General features: G+C 36.5%; 1 protein-coding gene across 8 annotated transcripts in view; it reads left to right on the top strand.

Annotated features, from left to right (window-relative positions):
- Positions 1–24,791, top strand: part of EML4 (EMAP like 4) — a 159,110-nt gene that overhangs the window by 110,034 nt on the left and 24,285 nt on the right. For 6 of the 8 annotated variants that reach the window (XR_014254270.1, XM_082427670.1, XM_082427674.1 and 3 more), the window contains 10 exons: positions 2,667–2,736; positions 3,790–3,900; positions 5,347–5,388; positions 6,073–6,168; positions 11,702–11,836; positions 11,951–12,086; positions 19,536–19,687; positions 20,780–20,905; positions 20,991–21,122; positions 21,851–21,918. Coding sequence is in view for 7 of the 8 variants with exons in the window: in XM_082427670.1 (XP_082283796.1) it covers positions 2,667–2,736; positions 3,790–3,900; positions 5,347–5,388; positions 6,073–6,168; positions 11,702–11,836; positions 11,951–12,086; positions 19,536–19,687; positions 20,780–20,905; positions 20,991–21,122; positions 21,851–21,918 (1,068 nt within the window). In the remaining variant the exon portion in view is untranslated. The remainder of the gene's footprint in view (positions 1–2,666; positions 2,737–3,789; positions 3,901–5,346; positions 5,389–6,072; positions 6,169–11,701; positions 11,837–11,950; positions 12,087–19,535; positions 19,688–20,779; positions 20,906–20,990; positions 21,123–21,850; positions 21,919–24,791) is intronic. The other 2 variants (XM_082427673.1, XM_082427672.1) reach the window with 1 other exon arrangement.

Below are 24,791 nucleotides of genomic sequence, written 5' to 3'. Positions count from 1 at the left end.
AGCCACAATTACTGAGCCTGCGCGTCTGGAGCTTGTGCTCCGCAACAAGGGAGGAGGCCACGATAGTGAGAGGCCCGCGCACCGCGATGAAGAGTGGCCCCCACTTGCCACAACTAGAGAAAGCCCTCACACAGAAACGAAGACCCAACACAGCCATAAATAAATAAATAAATAAATTTAAAACACACCTCATAAAAAATTTTTAAAAATTAAAAAAATTTAAAAATAAAAAAAATCCTGTGATAAACTATAATGGAAATGAATATGAAAAAGAATATATATGTGTATAACTGAATCACTTTGCTCTGCAGCAGAAATTAACACAACATTGCAAATCAACTATACTTCAATAAAATTTTTTTAAAAAAGAAAGAATGAGGAAGGTCTTTGTGTATTAATATGGAAAGATCCCTAAGACATACTCCTAAGTATAAAATTTAAATAACAAGAAAATGTGTGTGTAGTGTTCTACCATTTGTGTAAAAAGGAAGTGGAAGATAAATATTTATGTTGGCTTCCACATATGTAAAATTTTTCCAGAATTATTAATAAAAAGAAACTGATTACAGTGATTACCTGGGGTTGCAGGGAGTAGGGATAATAGCGAGGTAGATGAGATTTTAGCAGAATTTCAATATGTGTTTTTATAGCTTTTGATATTTGAGCCATGCATATATATTACCTAATCCAGCAATTTCACTTTTTAAAATGTGTTTTAAAAGATTGGGTTTTTTTGTATTTAAATTCTTTCCACAACTTTTATTTATTTGTTATTATTTTTTTATTGGAGTATAGTCGCTTTCCAATGTTGTGTTAGTTTCTACTGTACAGCAAAGTGAATCAGCTATACGTATACATATATCCCCTCTTTTTTGGATTTTAATATGGCAAAATGTTAATGTTAGGGTTTTAATTACTTTTAATATAATTGACCGCAATAAAGGATGTGAACTATTTAAGTAAGAGAAAATAGAGTTAAAGAAACATTGATAAACTCTAGCCTCCTTAGTAATAAAAGAAAATAAAGTGATACCATTGGACTTCCCTGGTGGTGCAGTGGTTAAGAATTCGCCTGCCAATGCAGGGACACAGGTTCGATTCCTGGTCCAGGAAGATCCCACATGCTGCGGAGCACCTATGCCCGCGAGCCACAACTACTGAGCCTGCATGCCACAACTACTGAAGCCCACATGCTCTAGGACCCACATGCCGCAACTACTGAGCCCATGTGCTGCAACTACTGAAACCCGTGCTCTGCAACAAGAGAAGCCACCACAATGAGAAGCCTACATACTGCAACAAAGAGTAGCCCCCACTCACCACAACTAGAGAAAGCCCACGTGCAGCAAGAAAGACCCAGAGCGGCCCCCCCCAAAAAAAAAATTGATACCATTTATACCAATCAAATTATCAAGGCATTTTAAAAGGTATAATTCTTAATATGGGGAAGTTTTAGTGACACTTTTCAAACATTTTTATTTATGACAATTTAAATTGATACTACTCTTCCGGAAAGTAATGAGCAATACATACCAAGAACAAAAAAGTTATACTCTCAGTTGCGCTTACCCCTTGGTTGCAAGATGTAGAAGAATTCTAGATATGGATGTGAAGACGTCCTTTTAAAAATCTTGCTCATCACTCATATGTTTAGCATGAGAAATGTGGGCATATATTTTGCAGTATTTTTAATTTGTACTTAAAAGTTTCTGGCCCAAAGTTTAACTTAGAAGAGTTTAGTGTTAAGAACTAATTAAAAGGTTGGAGGCACTGTGTGTGAAGATGTTGACTGCCGTGTCCTTTGTAGAAAAATAGAAATGACGAAAGAGGTATTAAATCAATAATATGCATGAGGATTATGTGACAGTTGGGAAAGTACTTATGCTTTTTTTCTGTTTTTTAATTAATTTTTAAAATTTTATTTCTTATTTTTGGCTGCTTTTGGGTCTTCGTTGCTGCACGCGGGCTTCTCTCTGGTTGCGACAAGCAGGGGCTACTCTTCGTTGTGGTGTGCAGGCTTCTCACTGTGGTGGCTTCTCTTGTTGGGAGCACAGGCTCTAGGCACACGGGCTTCAGTAGTTGTGGCACACGCGCTCAGTAGTTGTGGCTCGCGGGCTGTAGAGCGCAGGCTCAGTAGTTGTGGCGCATGGGCTTAGTTGCTCCGCGGCATGTGGGATCTTCCCGGACCAGGGCTTGAATCCGTGTCCCCTGCATTGGCAGGCAGATTCTTAACCACTGCGCCACCAGGGAAGCCCATGCTTATGTTTTAATAAAGTAAAATTACACAGTGCAATATTGCATCTTCACTGTAATAAAACCATGTGAATATTTATTCCTAGGTGCAGGACTAGAAAGGAACTTGAACAAATGAGAACAGTTTAATTTATCATGCCACAATTATGAGTAAATATTTTCTTCAGATTTAGTGTTCTGATAATTTGTCCAGTTTAACAAAGAAGGAAGTAGTACAGCTGAAAACTTAGAAAAGAAATCCTTTAGGTAATTGATGTTTATTTGATTTGCTAAAGAAAATAAAACAAATGGGTCACGTTGAGATTTTTTTAATGATTAAAAACTATTTGTTTCAAAAATGTTGATACTTAGGCATATTTCTGCTGTTTTATGTCTTTCCTGTATTTAAATTTGTTGTTAATACTGCTTTTTAGCCTTGCTATACATCCTGACAAAATTAGGATTGCAACTGGACAGATAGCTGGAGTGGATAAGGATGGAAGGGTGAGTGGCACAGTTTTATGCATTCTGTACCTAGTGATATTGATATTAGAATGGAATTGATTGTAATTTTAACCATAACTTATTTATTTTATTCTCTTAAAATTTAACTATTAAGGGATTTCTAGTGTAAGCAGGGAAAAAAATATTAGGATGTAATAACATTCCAAAAAAAAGAGAGTCAAAGTAAAAATTTTTTTTCAAAAAAAAATAAGTGTTCTCCCTAAGGAAAACTATTTACTTGTAAAAATGGGAGAACTGATAAGCTTGTTAAAAAAATTTTTTTAAACATAGAATAATTTATCAATGTTTCCCTAAATTGATGAATCCCTTGATTTTATATATGACTAGAAATGATAACACTTAAAATTTTTCAGTTATTATTCAGTACTGTTAAATTGGCTTATATAACAAATCCCTTATTTGTAAGGATCAACAGTGAATATTAATGATGACTGATTAGCATGTATATGACTACTCATGACATTTTCTGACTTAAAGTTTCTTTAAAGAAAAAGGAGTTGGAGGGGTTATATTGGATGACTTTTAAGACCCCTTCCAGTTGTAAATTCTATTTAAGGACTGTTTGCTTAGCAATTTATTGGACACTGATTCTTTTAAAAAGTATTATTTTCTCAGGAATGAAAGTAATGCTAAAAGCAGGATTTCCAGAGCAAATTTGCTGGTGTTACAATCCTGACTCCACCTTTTAATAGCTGGATAACTGTAGACAAGTTATTATCTCCATTTCAATTTCCTCATCTGTTAAATGGTGGTTATAATAAATAGCACCTAACCCATAGGTCTGTGAGAATTAAATGAATTAATACATGTAATATACTTAGAATAGTATATAACACATAGTAAATACTCAAATCATTTGCTGCTACTGTTATCACTTTTGTTATTTCCTTATTTTCATGGTATGAGAAGAAAATACCTGCTCAAGATTCTTTGGGGGCATATGTTAGCAGTTCTTGTGGGAGCGGTATTTATTTTCATCTCCCTAAATACTAGTTATCTTGCTGTCTTGTGTTTTTCCCCTTGTTTCTGCAGCCCCTGCAACCCCATGTCAGAGTGTGGGATTCAGTTAGTCTATCTACACTGCAGATTATTGGACTTGGAACTTTTGAGCGTGGAGTAGGATGCCTGGATTTTTCAAAAGCAGTAAGTATTTAAGGGAGTTAGCCAGCTGCACAAAGACACAGACCAGCTGCACAAAGACACAGAAAAGAAGTTAAGCTCAGTTTTGTTTGTGTCTGTGTTCATAGAAAGTGATAATTGAATTGAAAAATTAGATGTTAGCTATTGCTTAACAATGGCCAGCATTTTAACCTAAGTGCTAAAGTACTTTGGTTTAGATAGGATCCAGGATATTTCGCTTAATTATACTTACTTTGTTCTGTCCTAAAATAGGATTCTAATGTAATAGCAGGAAATGGTTAAAGGAATGCATACATAGCATAGTAAAATTGAAACAAGCAATAAGATGTGCTTTTGCTTCAGCTTGAATCATGGAGATCTATTTTATTTAGAAAATGTACAGACGTGAAACTTGGCCAGTTCTGCCACAAGTATTGTCTTTTCTTAATGTCATATTGGAGTAAAGGAAACAATCAGACCTTTTGTGTTCACTAAAATCATGAATTGTTTTGGTTCTGAATTGATGACAGCATGATTTTTTTTAATTAATTAATTTATTTATGTATTTAATTTTGGCTGCGTTGGGTCTTCGTTGCTGCGTACGGGCTTTCTTTAGTGGCAACGAGCGGGGGCTACTCTTCCTTGCGGTGTGCGGGCTTCTCATTGCGGTGGCTTCTCTTGTTGGGGAGCACAGGCTCTAGGCGCTCAGGCTTCAGTAGTTGTGGCTCGTGGGCTCTAGAGTGCAGGCTCAGTAGTTGTGGTGCACGGGCTCAGTTGCTTTGCGGCATGTGGGATCTTCCCGGACCAGGACTCGAACCCGTGTCCCCTGCACTGGCAGGCAGATTGTTAACCACTGCGCCACCAGGGAAGCCCCGACAGCATGATTTTAAATTTAAGTTTAAAATTCAGTGTTCAGCCATCTTACCTAAGCCTTGAGACTTTATTTTGGGGAAAATAAAACAAGATGTTGCTCACTTAAACATTCTATTTATTCTTGAATTATATGTAATTATTATAGAGTATACAGGAAAACTTCTTTATTTTAGGATCATAATTTTTAATTTCAAATACAAATATCCCTCCAGATTTTATTGGGCCTCATTCATGCTTTAGAATATATTTATGTATTCATATTATCTCTTCAGTTCCTAACTGTCAGCAGCTATATTCTGGATTATGGGTGTTTTGTGGGACATGGAGGAGCAAGGGACATTTTTAGAGCAGAAAGGTCAATTTGGGTGGATATAGGAACTTTACTTGCAGGCCCTGAATGTCAAGGGGTATAATGAGTCAGGAATTGGGAGAAAGGCATTTAGAAAAGGAGATGAGAGGACAGAAGGGAAATACTTTTACTACCTTTTTTACCCCCCAAAATCTCTGTAACAGGAACTGTTGTCATCTTGTTGATACCATTGTTACAGTGTTAAGACTATCTTGGATTGCCTCACACTCTGACTTTTCCTCATTTAGATAATCATTCCAATACAGGATAAAAGAAAGATAAAGAGGAAAGTAAGCTCTGCCCTTCCTCGGTACCTCTCACTTATCACCACAATATTTCTTTGTTCCATAGACATCATAAGGCATATACTACAAATGCTACTAGAAAAAAAATAATCTTTTAGTATCATCCACAGTTCTTTTTCTTAAACTGGGAGGCATTAGTTATGTTTTTATCTTGTTTATTCATGTTAATGTAACTCAGGTATATCACGGAAAACAAATAGGAAAACTTTAAAATAGCCATTAATTTTAGCTTGTTCTATCAAACTACCAAAATTTAGGAGCAAAGTTATAAAGTTATATACATTTCACATCTACCTCAAAGGAAAATACTTTAAATGCAGTCAGACTACTTTAAAGCAGAAAATACTTGAAGATGCAGAAGGGACTAGGGTATCCTCCAAATTAATTATTTGCTATCTCTGAATAATAGAAGTGGCTAGATAGCAAGTGGAGATCAACCTAGGGGAAAAAATTAGAAATGGAAAAAAAAATTTTTAAGACTTTTTATTGTATTTCTGAAGAAAATACAGTCTTAGTAAATAGTATGTTCATTATATTTCAAGGAACCATGAGTTTAAAGGATTTTGGATTATCTTAAACTTGGCAGTTTTAATAATATGGTATTTCTTTTTAGAAAGTCAGCCTTATCTGAAAATTTTTAAATGCCTATTTAAATTGACTTTTCTTTAGGATTCAGGTGTTCATTTATGTGTTATCGATGACTCCAATGAACATATGCTTACTGTATGGGATTGGCAGAAGAAATCAAAAGGAGCAGAAATAAAGGTAAAAACATTTTAATTGGGTATTATCTTTTAGAATACATTATTTGTTTTGTAAATCCTTGGAAGTATATTGCATATCCTTAGGTTTCAAGAAAGCACCAGCTGGCCAAATTCATCAAATTTATTGATTTGTCATTATTCTTATGGTAGTCAGTTTTAAGATACAGTAGTCAAGCAGCTTCAGCCACTTTCAGTGATATTTCAGACACATTGTACTACTGAAATGCCAAAGTAGTTGGATGTGTAATCTCAAAGTTAAGACTGTATACTCTACTTGGCTTCTTCTTCTTTAACAAAATATGTTATTTTTTTCATTAACAAAATATGGTATTTTTTTCAATCTTTAAAGATTAGAAAATCTAAAGGAAAAATTCAACCTTTGGAATATGGCTGACATAACTGAAAAGCATATGTAACGATAAGTTTTTTGGTTTTAATTATGTTTATGGGATTATTAAATAAAATGCTACAGCCTTTATAGTTGCTATAGAATAGTGTTAATCCTTTCGTTTAGAGCAGGCTATAACTTGTAAGAGAGGAATGAGGTTAGCATTGCAACTGCATTCATATGGCTCAGGAGCGGCCTCCCTCTGACAGGCTTTCAAAGGGATTCAAAGTGAGAGGATGGCTTTAAAAAAACTTTTTTAAATTTATGTAATTAATTAATTTATTTTTGGCTGCATTAGGTCTTCGTTGCTGCGCGTGGGCTTTCTCTCGTTGCGGCGAGTGGGGGCTGTCTTCATTTCGGTGCGTGGGCTTCTCATTGTCGTGGCTTCTCTTGTTGCGGAGCACGGGCTCTAGGCACGCAGGCTTCAGTAGCTGTGGCTCGTGGGCTCTAGAGGGCAAGTTCAGTAGTTGTGGCACTCGGGCTTAGCTGCTCCACGGCATGTGGGATCTTCCCGGACCAGGGATCGAACCCGTGTCCCCTGCATTGGCAGGTGGATTCTTTTTTTTTTTTTTTTTTTTTTAAAGATTGATTGATTGATTGATTGATTGCTATGTTGGGTCTTTGTTTCTGTGCGAGGGCTTTCTCTAGTTGCGGCGAGTGGGGGCCACTCTTCATCGCAGTGCGCGGGCCTCTCACTATCGTGGCCTCTCTTGTTGCGGAGCACAGGCTCCAGACGCACAGGCTCAGCAGTTGTGGCTCACGGGCCTAGCTGCTCCGCGGCATGTGGGATCTTCCCAGACCAGGATGCAAACCCGTGTCCCCTGCATTAGCAGGCAGATTCTCAACCACTGCGCCACCAGGGAAGCCCGGCAGGTGGATTCTTAACCACTGCACCACGAGGGAAGCCCCGACAGGATGGCTTTTAAAAGCCTATGACATATTTGCTATACTCTTAAATAACGTCACATTCCTCTTCAATTGTGCTCTTTCTTAGTTTTGTGTAAGCTTCAAGCTTTCAGCTTGTTGGATGAAAAGAGGTTATTTCTTTTAAATAGTATAAGTTAATCTTTTGAAAGTAGTAGAGTAGATTTGATTGTACTTGAAAGGAATACAAGGTGTCAGGAAACCTCAGACTTTAAAAAACATAAATGAAGATAGATTGTCTTTTTCAGCCATCATTCAGAGTAATTTAACATTGAAACATAGGGAAGTTACACCGAAGTGAAATATGTGAATTTTGGTCCTTTGTAGGAAGGCTACCATATGAAGTCTTATGATTTTCCTCCTAGTGGCCACTCCTGGATCTCCTTTCCAGAACATTGGGTGTTGGTGTTCCTGAGAGTTACATCCCATGTCTTCTGTTGATATCATATGCTGCTCCTGTTGTTCCCATGGCCTTGGTTACTACCTGCCATGTCCCACATCAGCTAACTCCAGCCTAGAGTAGCAAGAGCAATTCTTGTTTGCCTGCTGGACATCTTTATTTGAATGCCTCATCCCGCAAGTCACAAGCAATGTGTCCAAATCTGTACTAATCATATTTGTTAGCCCCCAACCAGTTTGCCTCTCAGTGACTAACATCACATTCCACTTAGTTGCTAAAGCTGGAAACTTGGGCATCATTCATGATTCCTTTTCCCTCACTTTCACACCCAGTCAGTCAGCAAGTTCACTCAACTCTGTAACCCAAATATCTATATTAGAACTCTTTCATTGCAAACGACTTCAAAACAACTAAAGCAAATTTAACGAGGGTTTATTGATTCATGTTTAGGGAGTTAAAGAAAACCTCTAGTAAAGGTCAGAGGGAGATTTTGCCTCAGGAATGATTTGATTCAGGGACTAGATCACTGATTCTCTGTCACCCCTCTTAGCTTCTCCCTGTGTGTTAACTTTATTCTTCTGTAGATAAGCTCTGTCCTGGCTTATGTCACAAGGATTGGGGATTTAATACATTACTTGTTAATTTATGTAAATTTAAAATTCAGTAAGGCAACTCATAACCTTATTGACAGATATTAAAGAAGACCTAAATAATTGGAGGATTATACAGTAGTAATGGATAGAAGCCGGTATCGTAAAGATGTTAGTTCTCTGCATATTGGTCTATACATTCAACATAGTCAAAATCCCAGCATGATTTTTATAGACGTTGACAAGCTGAATATATGTGGAAATATGAATCAGTAAGAATAGACAAAATCACTAAGGTTGGTGAGGGTGTAAAGTAACTGGAACTCTCGTATACTGCTGCTAGTCATGTAAATTGGTGCAGCGCTTTTGGAAAACTGTTTGGTATTACCTAGTAAAGTTGAACACATGCATATACATACCTTCTGACCCATCCTGTTCCACTTCTAGGTATAAACCCAAAAGAAGTATATACATGTGTTGACCAAAAAACAAGTAATCAAAAATAAAAGAAAAAATTACTCAAATGCCCATCAATAAGAGAATAGATATATCAATAACGTGGTCTTTCCATACAAAGGAATACTATACAGCAATTAGAATGAACAAATTACAATATATGCACCAACATTTGTGGATCTCACAAATGTAATGTTGATAAAATGAGCTAGACACAGAGGAATACCTTCTGTATTATTCCATTTAAATAAAACAGACAAAGCTAATCTTTGCTGCTGCAAATCAGGATCATGGTTACTTCAGCAGTGGGAGGGGGTAGTGGGTAGAAAAGGGATCTGGGGTGTTTCTGGGATGTTAGTAATGTTCTGTTTCTTGCTTTAGATGCTGTACAGAGGTGTGTTCAATTTGTGAAAACTTATCAAGCTATGTACTCTGGATTTGTGAGCTTTTCTGATTATATAGTGTACATCAATAAAAAGTTAAAGTAAAATATCCTGTAAGGCCACACTCATACCCAAAGTGATTTATTTTCATAGATTATTCGGTTTATATCTTGAATATCTTACCACTGGAACCATGGGTTTGTATACTTGGGAATATTTATAGTTAGCTTTATAATCCTTGATTAATCAGTTTGGCATAAGATCCAACTGTCGAGTAGTTTTGATTTTTTCCAAGTGAAAACTAAGGACTGTTGAATCAGTTTTTAAAAGATTCCAATTCTGGAAGAGAGGTGACTAATTTTGCTTTGTTATCAACACATTATCTTTTCCTTTTTCTTCTTTTTTCCTTCCAGTTTTATTGAAATATAATTGACATACAGCCCTGTATAAGTGTAAGGTGTATAGCTTAATGATTTGGCTTATATTTGTTATGAACTGATTACCACAATAAGTTTTGTGAACATCCATCATCTCAGATAAATAGAAAATTAAAGAAATAGAAAAAAAATCTTTTTCCTTGTGATAAGAATTCTTGGGATTTACTCTTTACAAGTTTCATATATAACATTCAGCAGTGTTAATAATATTTATTATGTTGTACATTACATCCCTAATAGTGTACTTTTTTATATATTTATTTTTTTATTGAGGTATAGTTGATTTACAATGATGTGTTAGTTTCAGGTGTACAGCAAAGTGATTCAGTTATACATATGTATACACACACATACACATATATATACACACAATATGTATTCTTTTTCAAATTCTTTTCTCATATAGTTATTACAAAATATTGAGTATAGTTCCCTGTGCTATACAGTAGGTCCTTGTTGTTTATCTATTTTATATGTAGTAGTGTGTATATGTTACTCCCAAATTCCTAATTTGCCCCTCCCCCAACCTTTCCCCTTGGATAACCATAAGTTTGTTTTCTATGTCTGTGAGTGTTTATGTTTTGTAAATAAGTTCATTTGTATCATTTTTTTAGATTCCACAGATAAGTGATAGCATATGATATTTGTCTTTTTCTGTCTGACTTCACTTAGTATGATAACCTCTAGGTCCATCCATGTTGCTACAAATGGCATTATTTCATTTTTTTATGGCTGAGCAATATTCCATTGTATTTATGTACCACATCTTCTTTATCCACTCATCTGTTGATGGACATTAGGTTGCCTCCATGTCTTGGCTGTTGTAAATTGTGCTTCAGTGAACATTGGGGTGCATGTATCTTTTCAAATTATGGTTTTCTCTGGATATATGCCCAGGAGTGGGATTGCAGGATCGTATGGTAGTTCTATTTTTAATTTTTTAAGGAACCTCCATACTGTTCTCTGTAGTGGTTGTACCCATTTACATTCCCACCAACAGTGTAGGAGAGTTCCTTTTTCTCTACACCCTCTCCAACATTAATTATTTGTAGACTTTTTGATGATGACCATTGCAATTGGTGTGAGGTGATACCTCATTGTGGTTCTGATTTGCATTTCTCTAATAATTAGCGATGTTAAATGTCTTTTCATGTGGCTTTTGGCCATCTGTGTGTCTTCTTTGGAGAAACGTCTGTTTCTCTTTTGCCCATTTTTTGATTTGCTTGTTTGTTTTTTTGATACTGAGCTATATGGGCTATTTGTATATTTTGGAGACTAATACCTTGTCGGTTGCATCGTTTACTAATATTTTCTCCCATTCTGTGGGTTGTCTTCTCGTTTTGTTTATGGTTTCCTTTCTGTGCAAAAGCTTTTAAGTTTAATGAGTGAGGTCCCTTTCCTAGGTTTTTTTTGAGGAAAGAGCATAAAAGCTCTTTGTTTTTTGTTTTTTCATTCTGTAGGAATCAGTAGTGACCATTCTGTATCTACTTATTATGTCTTCAGCATGGGGATGAATCTCTAAATCAGTAATATTTTCCTGAATGAATGGTCAATAGTGTAGTACAAAGAAAGATAAGACTGGTTTGTTTTTTTTAAGACCAAAATGGCAATGTCTTTAAGACAGCATGTACATTGCTCTTTCATTTGCTAGTTTTAGCATACTTTTCCTTGAATGTGCAAGAAATTAAAACAACCTAAAACTAATTCGTGTAAATGTCTTCCTAGTGCAGAGTTATTATATATAGATAGCATAAAAGATGATATAATAGGATAAGGACATCAAATTTAAGTCATTATTCTAAAAATCTATTATTAAAATTTTTCAGGAAAATAGAACTTTGAAGGAAAGGCATTTCCTTAAAAATTTTCCCTATCTTTGATTATCAGTACCTGTAATTGGTACTTAATGGAGATAAGGATATACATTCATCTAAAGCTTTATTTCTCTTTCCACAGACAACAAATGAAGTTGTTTTGGCTGTGGAATTCCATCCAACAGATGCAAATACCATAATAACCTGTGGTAAATCTCACATTTTTTTCTGGACCTGGAGTGGCAATTCACTAACAAGAAAACAGGGAGTTTTTGGGGTAAGGACCAGAATGTTATAACTTCATTATAAAACTTTAATTTTTTAATTGTTGAGTAAGCTTAAAGTCATCATGCCAAAGGGAAAACTGAAAATTCTCATTGTTTCATTGTAGAAATATGAAAAACCAAAGTTTGTGCAGTGTTTGACATTCTTGGGGAATGGAGATGTTCTTACTGGAGACTCAGGTGGAGTCATACTTATATGGAGCAAAACTACTGTAGAACCCACACCTGGGAAAGGGCCTAAAGGTACAGTATTCTCATATTAAAGTCATTCCTTTCAGTTTGTGCATATTGCTATTGCAGTCCCATCTCTTACCCAGACCAGGAGAGAGAGAGCTGCAGGGAGACAGTATGAGAGTCACCAACATACATTTTGTTTTTAAGGTTCTTCATGACAGTCTTTTTTTAAATCTCAAATTATTTACTCATTTATTAAGCATATGTAACCTACATTTGACTACACTGTACCTTTCCTTTCAGGAGGTTAATACAAAATAATTAGAGATGATACAGATACACGTTAATTAAACACCGTAAAGATTAAGAGAGAAGTCATCCCAATCTTCAGTATTTTGTGAAGCCTTCACAGAAGAAATGATATTTCTGTTAAGCCATGATGAATGTGCAACACTACAAAAGATATGGAACTTTGATCCCAGTTAGGGATCAGTGTAAGTTAAGGGAGAAAGATGGTTATGAACGTGAAGCATCCAGGATAGTGTGAATAAACTTGTCATGTGTTAACAAAAACAAGAGACAGCTAGCATGAAGGAAATACAATTTTAAAAAATAGTAGTGAATTGCAGTTCCTCTTATCAATTAAAACTAATATATACTAAGCCGATGAAAATTCACATAGGGATTAAAGATACAGATTTTCCGAGTTATCCACAAGAATCCTAAAAACTGGTTGAGTTCACCATGGAAGAGAGAAGAGCTGTGAGGCCAAGGATCCTTAGTCCCACAGTTAGATGACCAGAAAAGAGCCTACAAGGGTTACAGAAGTGAGATTTAAAAAATAAAGTTAGCAAGATAGAACTTTTTATTTAGTGCCTGAACAAAGAAGGAGAGAATTCCCAGGAGTTTCAGTGCTATAGGGAGATAAAGAAGAATAAGAACCAAGAAAAGACCAAAGGAGCTTGCAATTTCAATAGAACATTAAGGCCGTAGAACAGCTAAGTATAGAATAGCCAGTTTTAAAATGGAGAATTTTGGGCTTCCCTGGTGGCACAGTGGTTAAGAATCCGCCTGCCAGTGCAGGGGACACGGGTTCGAGCCCTAGTCCGGGAAGATCCCACATGCTGCGGAGCAACTAAGCCAGTGCACCACAATTACTGAGCCTGCGCTCTAGAGCCCGTGAGCCACAACTACTGAAGCCTGCACACCTAGAGCCTGTGCTCTGCAACAAGAAAAGCCACCGCAATGAGAAGCCCGCGCACCACAACGAAGAGTAGCCCCCGCTCACCACAGCTAGAGAAAGCCCGTGCGCAGCAACAAAGATCCAACGCAGCCAAAAATAAATAAATGTATTAAAAAATAATAATAATGGAGAATTTTGAGAATCCCAGTTGAAAATGGAATGGAAGGCAAAGTTACTAGACTCAATCAGTAGTCTTTTTAAGGTTGCCTAAAACCTGAGAGTAAAATGGGTATTGTGGTGGAAAAAAGACTAAAAATCTTAGCGAGAGAGATGAGAATAACTGGTTTGGGCGTAAGAAGAAAGATTTTATCCTTGAAAAAGAGTAATAGCCTACATTCTATCCTGAGATCTTATGTGGCTAAATGGTGGAGGTCATGCAGGATGACATTGCTCTCAGTAGAAGTGGCTCCCTGTTAAAAACTTGAAGTTTTTATTGTTAATGGATAATATAAGAATAGTAATATAGTAAAATAGCACATAATCAGACTCCATTACTTCAGAATTCTACTTGTTGGAATGCAGCTGAAACCTTTGACTTGCCTATGGAATTGGATTTATTATAATAAATGAATACTAAAACCAAAGACCTACAAATTTAGAGGTATCATTTTCTAAATAATTAGTGATTAAAATTATCCATATCAACTCACAAAAGGATGGTTCCAATGACCTTTTCTTAACAGCTGTTGGTTAACATAGTTATCTGTAATATAGAAAGATAGTCCCAATTACTACATTTGTGGTACGTTTCCTCCCTTTCTCTTCTCCTTTTCCCAACATAGCAACAGACTTTTTGGTGTATGGACACCAAATTCCCTCCAGTACTGACACCTGGCCTGAGCACTGTAGCCAGTGTAAAGTAGATCACCAGTTTATGATAAAAGGAGATAACTCAGGAACAGCCAGATGGAAAAAATGCCCAGGGCAAGGCCTGGGAAAAGGGCCCGCCAAGAACCTACATGCCCTCCCCAGGCGTACCACTCTCCCCGAATCCCCTTGTGTTCACCAACCCAGAAGCTCCTGGTTGAGGATTCTTAAGAAAAAAGAAAGAACAGTACTATCAGTTGCCCTCCCCACTTACCTCTCTTTTCTTTTTCTTGGGCACATTTTTTTCAGTATCAGAAATGCCAGGAACAGTATTATCAAAACAGTGACTTAAATTGTTGACATATTATCCTACCACTCTGAGCAGAGTTTGGGTATAAATACACCCTTCATTAGCCTTAATGTGCGAGGTGAGAGGCAGGGAGGGGTTCAGAAGTTGTTTTTATTTTGGTTTTCATCTGAAAAACTTGTGGCTTAGCCTTTGTGCAGAGAAAATCTGCATATGCACGAACAGAAAACAGAAAATCTAATCTTATAAACTGCTGGGTGCATGAAATTTGCTACATGATTGACCCTATTTTGGGCAAACTTGCTGAGAATTGTGTTTCTTCCTTTATATTTGGGGTTTTGAGATATGTAAATATGGCTGGAAAGGATTTGGTGAGTTTAGTGAAATAAATGTGTAAGCCCAGATCAGAACAGATGTTCATAGTTTCCATTTTTAAATTCTTGCCCAAAATTTCAGTAGATTGATCCAGTTTGCATATTCCCTAATGATATTTCTGTGCCCATGGCAGTCTTTATCAACCAAAATTTGACTATACTGTGATATTGCATCTGAAAAAGGGACTTTGGGGGATTGCAGAAGTATAATTTCACAGCTAATGCTTTTATTCTAGTAAATAGGAGACAAACCAAAACTGTGTTTTATGCCTCATAAGGAGCTCTCTTGCTTCCAAACCATTTTTTCCTTACCTTAAGTGTAATTTAACAGGACTCTTCAAAGAATTATTTTCTGTTCTCTTTTTTTTCCAGTTTTATAACATTTTTAATGTATAACCTTGTCTAGCTTAAGGTGTACAACATAATGACTTGATATCTGTATATATTGCAAAATGATCACCAAAATAAGTTTAGTTAACATCCTCACCTTACAGTTTTTTTTTCTTGTGATGAGAATGTTTAAGATCTGCTCCCTTAGCAACTTTCAAATATACATTACAGTATTGTAAACAGTAGTCACCCTCTTTGCGTTAAATTTCTAAGTTTGTACCTTTTGACTACCTTTACCCATTTCTTCTACCCACCCCCCCCGCCTCTGACAACCACCAGTCTATTCTGTTTCTGTGAGTTTATTTTTTTTAGATGCTACATATAAGTTAGATCATATGTTGATAGCATTTGTCTTTCTCTGTCTGACTTTTTGCACTTAGCATAATGTCTTCACAGTCTATTCATGTTGCATATGGCAGGATTTCCTTCTTTTTTATTCCATTGTATATATATACCACATTTCCTTTATCCATTCATCCATCTGTGGACATTTAGGTTGTTTCAGTTTTTTCTATTTCTTATGTGGGTATAAGGTATTTATTGTTTCCTACATACAGGAAATAGTTCAGAATTTTTCTTATATGAAATAATTCATAATTCTTTAAGTGGGGGAGGGGAAGTTGAGAGTATCAACACCACCATTAAAATGTTCATTATTCTGAAATCTTTGCCAAGTTTCTTTAAGAAACTAAGAAACACTACCATTTTACCTGGTCTCCAAATAATCAACATGGACCCATTTGCGCGTTTCTAAGAATATAACATAAATTTCAAAGTCTCCCTGATATTTGATTCTATAGTTAAACAGGCACAGAAAGCCCTCCAAAGGATCTTTATTTGGCAGTCAAGGTAAACTTGCTTTTTACGGAAGCTTGTTTCTGCTAGAGTTGAGAAGAAAGGGGAGATTTGCAAGTAAGCTTGGATAGACTTGGCCATGATTGTGCCTGGAGGTACAATAGGTTTTTAATACAAGGATAATTATTTTTCTTGGCAGGTATTTCAGACATTATTTGGCTTAAATTAAAGTGTCAGAAATATAGACCCATGAGAAGGAAATCTTGGATTATAAATTATTTTGTGGGTAAATACTATCTAAAGCAAGCTTTGGTAACTTGTTTAAATTTAAAGCACAGACATATTTTTAGCTAAATTAATATAGGTCCTCCTCAGGAAATAACTATCCTGGGGTGGTGGGAGGTAGAAAGTGGGTATCTCACCGTGTTGATTACTTATATAGGGTATTTTTATTCTTGATGGAGCATTTGTTCTTCAGTTTTTCTATTTTCTAAGATTCCATTTTTCTAGGAAGATCTTAAGTGTTTAACAAGGTATTTGTCATGTTTAGAAGTAGGGAAAACAATTAAAAATAGAGAAACTGTATTTCACTTTCCTGCATTCTGATAGAGAGCTATGAAATGCCACACCTCTGCGTTTTGTAATTTCTTACATGGTACCGTGGTACTTTCAGATTACTCTTGTTAATTTGACCATGCATGAGAAAAATAAGCCCTTTGCCCCCACTTTTTTCCCCACTTTTAAATGCCCAAATAAAGCCAGCAGTACTCTCAGAAAATTCACATCTCTCAGATGTTCTTACTCTTTTTGTCACATCAGAGCTATGATAGATAATTGGCTGGCTGTCCTACTGGGCACAGTTGTGTTGTTCAATGTTTAAAGTATTTTTAGGTGATGAATGTTGATGTGAGCCGAGGCAGTTGACCTGAATAGCAAGTTAGTTGGAGTTCTGCTCCTAGCTTTGCTGAATCAGGCAAGCCCTACTCCAAAGTAGGCAAGCCCGTTCCTTTCTCCCTGCCAAATATACCCATCTATTAAGTATTTGTACCACTAGCAGCCTCACACTGAGTAATTCTGAGAGTCAGCTATAGCATAATTTTTTTTAGGATACCAAAACTCTACAAATTTTAATTTTAACAATGTAATGGCAGCTCAAATAGATGAGTAAAAATGAACAATCTCAATAACAGCTTTACTGAGATATACTTCACATACCATAAAATTCACCCTTCTAAAATGTACAATTAAATGATTTTTAATATAGTCACAGAGTTGTGCAATCATCACCACTAACTTCAGAATATTTTCATCATCCCAAAAGGAAACACTGTGCCCATTAGGAGTCACTTCCCATTCCTCTCTCTCCTCAGTCCCTAGCAACCGTTTGTCGCTTTTGGTCTCTGTGGATTTGCTTGTGTGGGACAGTTCATATAAATGGAATCATGGAATATGTAGTCTTTTGTGACTTTTAGTCAAAGCTTAATGTTTTCAAGGTTCATCCATGTTATAGCATGTATTAGTACCTCATTGCTTTTTGTGGCTGAATAATACCACATTTTGTTTATCCATTTAAAGTTGATGAACAATTTTATTAGAAAATGAACAATTTTTTTGCAGGTTTTTGAGGTATAATTGACATATAACATTGTGTAAGTTTAAGGTATACAACAAAATGATTTGATGTATATATTTTTAAATTTTTTTTTTTTACAATTCACATTTTATTTTTAAATACATTTATTTTTTTAAATTTAGTTTTGGCTGTGTTGGGTCTTCGTTGCGGTGTGTGGGCTTCTCATTGTGGTGGCTTCTCTTGTTGTGGAGCACAGGCTCTAGGCACACGGGCTTCAGTAGTTGTGGCACGTGGGCTCAGTAGTTGTGGCTCACAGGCTCTAGAGCGCGGGCTCAGTAGTTGTGGCGCTCGGGCTTAGTTGCTCCGCGGCATGTGGGATCTTCCCAGACCAGGGCTCGAACCCGTGTCCCCTGCACTGGCAGGCGGATTCTTAACCACTGCCCCACCAGGGAAGCCCCCGATATATGTATATATTTTAAAATGATTGCCACAATAAGTTTAGTTAACATCCATCACCTCATATAGTAGAGGTTTTTCTCTTGTTCTGAGAACTTTTACGATGCACTACCTTAGCAACGTTTTTCAAATACACAATACAGTATTGTTAACTGTAGTCACCATGCTGTACATTAAATTCCCAAAACTTATTTATCTTATAACTGGAAATTTGTACCTTTAACCACCTTCACCCATTTCCCCACTGAACTCTTCTTTTTTTTAATTTTTATTTATTTATTTATTTTTGGCTGCGTTGGGTCTTTGTTGCTGCTCGCGGGCTTTCTCTAGTTGCAGCGAGTGGGGGCTGCTCTTCGTTGCGTTGAGCGGGCTTCTCACTGGGGTGGCTTCTCTTGTTGCAGAGCACAGGCTCTAGGTGCGCAGGCTCAGTAGTTGTGGCGCACAGGCTTAGTTGCTCCGCGTCATGTGGGATCTTCCCGGGCCAGGGATTGAACCTTTGTCCCCTGCGTTGGCAGGCAGATTCTTATCCACTGCGCCACCGGGGAAGCCCCCCACTGAACAATTTTTAAACTTGTAATTTTTTCATTTCCAGTGGATCTAAGGTGTATTTATTAACTGACTTTGGTCATACTTAAACCAGGTTCTACCTTGCCATTTTGAACCTGGTAACTAATTCTGCAAGCTGTCATCTTCTAAAAAGTTTTTCTCTTACTCTAGCAGCTTCACTAGCTGAATGAAGAGTTTCTCTGAGTAAGGCATCATGAAATCTTATGTTCACCTTTAAGAAAGAGGCTCTGATTATATTTTCGTACCTGCCTTGTCCCTTCCTGGGTACTTGTGAAGTGCTGAGGGCATACAAGAAAACTGGGCTGTCATTCAGCTATCACATTGGTGTGGCTGGATCAGTTTTTAAAATACTTTTCTGGTTGGTCAAAAGCCACTGCTGCAAGCTGCCAGTGCCTCTTCTGCCCCACACCTTCCCCAGTATCTCAGCACATAAAAGGGGTTATTATCCCTGGCAGAGCAGAAGTCCTCCAGTTCAGCAGTGGTTAAATGTTAAATATTATGACTGTTGCCTCGAGAGGAAATGAAGACTTTTTTTGCAAACGTAAAAGAACATCGAGTAAAGAGACGTGAGTCCTAGTCACAGCTTTGTCACTAGCTAACTGTGTGGTATTGGCTAAGCCAATTCTATACCTATGTCCTTAGTTCTAAAATCAGAAGAGTAATAATACCTACCCTAACTACTATGTAAGATGATTATAAAAGGTAGTAAAGTTCTGAGGCTAATATACCCTCTGTTGTCTGTGGAATTATCACTGCTTTAGCCTACCTTTTTGTAAGAATGTATTTTGAAATATTTTCAGAGTAACTGATTATTGACATAAATGCAAAAGATTGTATTAAAGCTTTACTACCTGCCTTGCAGAAGACTTGCTGAAAATAGGTTTCTGATTGTTGAGTCATTCAGCAATCACTCTACAGTTCTGCTAAAGTTTTCTTCCAAAAAGACTCTAAAATCTGATGGAAAATGTTATCACTCATGTTTTTATTTTACTCCTCATCATATTAGGTGTTTATCAGATCAGCAAACAAATCAAAGCTCATGATGGCAGTGTGTTCACACTTTGTCAGATGAGAAATGGTATGTTATTAACTGGAGGCGGGAAAGACAGAAAAATAATTCTGTGGGATCATGATCTGAATCCTGAAAGAGAAATAGAGGTAAGGATGAAAATGGAACATAAAAATTTTTAAATATTAAACCCTTTAAACTCATGTCTTTTGTCCCACATTGAGATAACTTACACTTTTCTGGGAAATTTGGTGCACATTCTTGTCATTTCATTCCCTCAAAATAAACGAAAACAAAAAAGGACTATTCACTAAACAAAATAGTTTGAAAGAATAAGAAAAATCAGCAGAATAATTAACTTGCTTATTTATTTCTGAGATTTTTTTTTAGTGACCCAAAAATATAAGCATATAAATTTAAAATTTAACAGACATTCGTTGAAAACTATATCCTACTCCAAGGTATACAAAATGACCAGCTTAATTTTAAAACTTGAAAATAATAACAGTGGGCTTAATGATAATTGCTATTTATCTATGTATGTGTCTGCTTCATTGCATGAACCAAGTGTATCCATGAAACCTGACAGGTATTAGGTGCTCAGTGAAAGTTTGTTAATTGAACTGAGATCTCAGGAAGTGAAATGGGTTAAGAATAGTATTTTAGTCAATGATTGCCAGAGCAAAGGCAATTCACTCAGTTTAATATTGCTTCTGTTTGTTGGTGACTTAAATTTTGAATTTATGCTCAGTCTTTTCTACTCATAACATGCTTTGTAGACAAAATCTTCTCTAAAAAAGAGGATTCTGATAGTACCGCTCTTGGGTTTCATTTCCAAGAAGATATATCCCCCCATATTATAGATAAAGAAATTTGTCTCAGGCTAAATGACTTACCCAAAATAATATAACCAGTAAGTAGCAAAACCAGATCACAGTCTTCATGTGATCTATCAGAACTTATTCCTTTATCCCCTACTCCTAATCCTTAACTCTTGAAATCATATAAAAATATGAATTTAAAATTGAACCAAAGAATGTTGTTAATGCATTATAACTTCTGTGTAATAAAACGTAATTGTCTGAACAAATAATTTATTAGTATAAGATTACCTTATTACTTTCAAATTTGGAATTCTGTCATTTATTACCACATAATTGCATACAGCTATAACTACGGTCTTCAGGTAGTAATTAATGCATGTTAGCATGTGTATGGTGACTTTACAAATTTTTTTTTAGGTTCCTGATCAGTATGGAACAATCAGAGCTGTAGCAGAAGGAAAGGCAGATCAATTTTTGGTAGGCACATCACGAAACTTTATTTTACGGGGAACGTTTAATGATGGCTTCCAAATAGAAGTACAGGTAAGCTGTATGATTTTAACCATTAACTGAGTATTTTTGATGATACCCTTTGCTTCTTATACCAATGGGTGTATTTCATTTTCAGGGTCATACTGATGAGCTTTGGGGTCTTGCCACGCATCCCTTCAAAGATTTGCTCTTGACATGTGCTCAGGACAGACAGGTGTGCATGTGGAACTCGGTGGAACACAGGCTGGAATGGACCAGGCTCGTAGATGTGAGTAAAGCAGAATGTGATTATTATCTCTCCACAGACTCTCCCTAAAATGGAAGATGGTAGCCGCAAAGCAAATAGGACTCAGCATTGGTTAAAACCAAGTGTATTTCTATAGTTCAGTAAAGGGGAAGGGGCAGAGGGAGAGTGTTTAGTCACAAAGTACATGAACCCACTCCAAAGTAGCAAATTAACAGGACAGAAGCTCAGTTTTTCTGTCAGGTTCAGTAGTAAAAATAAAAAATATTTCACATCTTTATGGAGTATTAATTGTTATGGATATGTTTGGGTCTCTGGTGGTGGTGCAGTTGGGTTCAGTAAGTACTGCCCACTAACAGATTCTGCTCTCTTCTTTTTGAGTTGGTCTCTTACTGTGTTTTCTCCCTACCCCACCCAGATTTCCACCTTTTCTAGCCTAAAAGGTGTATACACGTTCTTTGCAGACTCTAAAGAACTGTACAAATGTTTGTTATTATCCTTATTATTGTTCCACTGCCTAGCCACAAGCTGGTGGTCCTTCCCCCTCACCACTCTGCCAGCATGTCCCCTTCCTGCTCTGAAATCCTTTTTCCTCTGAAGTCCATGTTGTATTACCATTGGCTACAGTAAAGTTGGTTGAGATTCCATGTTTATGTGAAACAAGTTATTTTCAAATATGTTTTGCCACTATTCCCATAGATCTAGGGAGACTTTCTCATGTACTCCCCAACAGTTGTCTGTCTCTCTTCTAGGAACCAGGACACTGTGCAGATTTTCATCCAAGTGGCACAGTGGTGGCCATAGGAACGCACTCAGGCAGGTAGGGTCTTTAAGGGAAATGTGAGCTGAGTAATCTAAGTGGTGGGATGTTTAACCATTATTCAGGAATGTTCTCTATCTGATCTGGAAAATTAATCTTTTAAGTGGCACAGTTTTATGCTTTTTGTTCTTTTCTGTTATGTATACCCATTTAATCATTCAGTAATAATTTGAGCACCTACCATTTGTTAGACACTATTGTGGGTGTTCAGGCTACATCAGAGTGCAAAGCAAAAATCCCTGCCCTTGTGGAGCCCACATTTTAGTGTGTGTCAGGGGTAGAGGCAGAATGAAAAATAAGCATTATAACTAATTAAGTTAGCAAATGAAGAGCTATGGTGGGGGAGGGTTGAGCATAGGAAGAGGGATCTGGAAGGGGTGCAGTTGCAAAACGATAAATAGGGAGGTCAGAATAGTCTTCATTAAGGAAGGTGACAGTTCAGCAGACTTGACCTCCTTTGTGAAATTTTCTGTGGTATCGAAAATTTCTCTCCTCGTTCGTTATCTTTTAGGGAAGGAAATTGAACCTGAAATAACCCAGTTGAGCTTTTGTTTGTGCTATAGCTTTTTTCTTTTTTAAATGCTACACAGGTAGATAATAAAGGTATGTTTCCTGAAATCATTATTAATTACTTATCTTTGCAGACATTGTATAGTACCTTTCCAAGGTTATTAGGTAATATATATTTATTATCTGTATTTTTTAATTGAGTCCTTTTTATTGCCTCTGCTGGTAAGTGGCCCTCATCACAAATAACTTAATTTCTTTTTTAAAGAGGCAGAGGAAAAAGATAAAGTCAATTTTCAAAAGTTAAACCCATAGAAAATATGGAATGCTGATTTCTAATAAGGTGAAAATATTGTGAACACACTTATATAAATATTTTTATTTATGTAACAAATATTTCAAATCAGCCAGTTTATTTAATTCTAACTAAATTTAACAATGTAGAGTTTTTTTGTAGCAAGTTTTCCCCTTTGGCTGTTGGATACAAATTAATACCTCTAGAAAGTCAAAACATATTCAAAATCCTCCTCATATATAGTGCTCAGAATCATGGAAAAACAGATCTTTAAGGTAAAGATAAACTTTGAAATGTGAACATGTAACCAGAGGTGCTATTTGAGTGGTTCTGAAATAGTGGAATTTTAGAATTAGGCTGCTTGGGAGAGTAATTGGTGATAACTTGCAAATATAGACGGCTTTACTATCTCAGATTTTCCCAAAATACATGTCAGTAATAGATTATTACTTGGACTAAACAGGCATATGGCAGGTCGGATCTATTTTGGGGGCAGCTGAACAAATATCACAAATGCTAAAATCAATGAAATAGTAAGAATAAGAGCTACCATGTATTCAGTATCTGATGACAGACCTTGTACTAAATTCTTTTCATATAGTACTTTAAGTCTTCACAAGAATGCAACAAAATGTTCATTAATATCTCCTTTGCACAAACAGGAAACCAAGATCCATAGAGGTTCGATCACTTGTGATTGAGCTGGGATTTAACTCAGGTTCTATATAGTTCCAAAGCTTGTCTCTTTCCACTACTCCACCAGTACTCTTTGAGATGTGCTTATCGTGTTCGTAGCATTACTTAGAAATATATAAGGAAAGTTTATCTTTGAAGGTTAAATCACTGGCTGACATAGTATTTTAAAAGCATTTACTGTGTATAAGAAGGAGTTAAACACCAAGTGGAGTAGTAAGGGCTAGAAGGACTTGAATCATTAAGACTCACCACTTCATTGGATGAATGTACAATATATACATACACATAAATACAGTTTGCCCCAATTTGTAAGGAAAAAACTGATCTGATTAAACGCACTGAAGTTACTTTCTAACATTTAGTGTTACTGTGAAGTCATCATTAACAAGCTTAACAGGAAAAGTCACTTAATTTAAGTGACTTAAGCTAAAGCTAAGCCAATTGTTTCCTCTTGGAGTTGTGAGTAGAAAACACCTTATGAATGAGAGTGATATGATAACTAAATAAAAAGTGGGAAAAAATCCTTTCTGGTGCGAAGTTGGGGATTATTTAAAATCTAGGGGAGATGTAGTTATCAGTGTTCATTTTATACTTAATTCCTGTCTTTGGTTTCACATCTGGTTAGTCTGTTGTTTCTTAGAGAACTTTCTCCTTTATTATTTTTTTACATGGATCTGTGAATATGTGGCTGTACTGTCTAAAACAGAAAATTCCTCAATGTAGCCATTCAGATTATTATCACTGAACCTAAGCCTGAAAAAAGTCACACTTAGGGCAAGGATTTTTGTTGTTGTTGTTGTTAGTTTAATACAACATGTGTCCAAATTGTTCATGATCCAGAAAAGGTGACTAGCAAAATGTTTAAAGATGTCTTCATGTCCATATGTAGAAATCTTCTACTTCTTGTAGTCAAGAAGTAAGGGCTTCCCTGGTGGCACAGTGGTTAAGAATCCTCCTGCCAATGCAGGGGACACGGGTTCGAGCCCTGGTCCGGGAAGATCCCACATGCCGCGGAGCAGCTAAGCCCGTGTGTCACAACTACTGAGCCTGTGCTCTAGAGCCCACGAGCCACAACTACTGAGCCCATGTACCACAACTACTGAAGCCCGTGTGCCTAGAGCCCATGTTCCGCAACAAGAGAAGCCACTGCAATGAGAAGCCCACGCACCGCAACGAAGAGTAGCCCCTGCTCGCCGCAACTAGAGAAAGCCCGCGTGCAGCAACGAAGACCCAATGCAGCCAAAAATAAATGAATAAATTAATTAATTTAAAAAAATTAAAAAGAAGTAAGCACAAGTGTGAATAAATTATCACAGTGATTTAAAAAAATTATCATTTTAAAAGAATATGTTACTAATATTTCTAAGGGGAGAAA

The sequence above is a fragment of the Balaenoptera physalus genome (assembly GCF_965194825.1).
Source record: "Balaenoptera physalus genome assembly, chromosome: 15".
Taxonomy (NCBI): Eukaryota; Metazoa; Chordata; class Mammalia; order Artiodactyla; family Balaenopteridae; genus Balaenoptera; species Balaenoptera physalus.
This window is presented reverse-complemented; position numbering and strand designations above follow the sequence as displayed.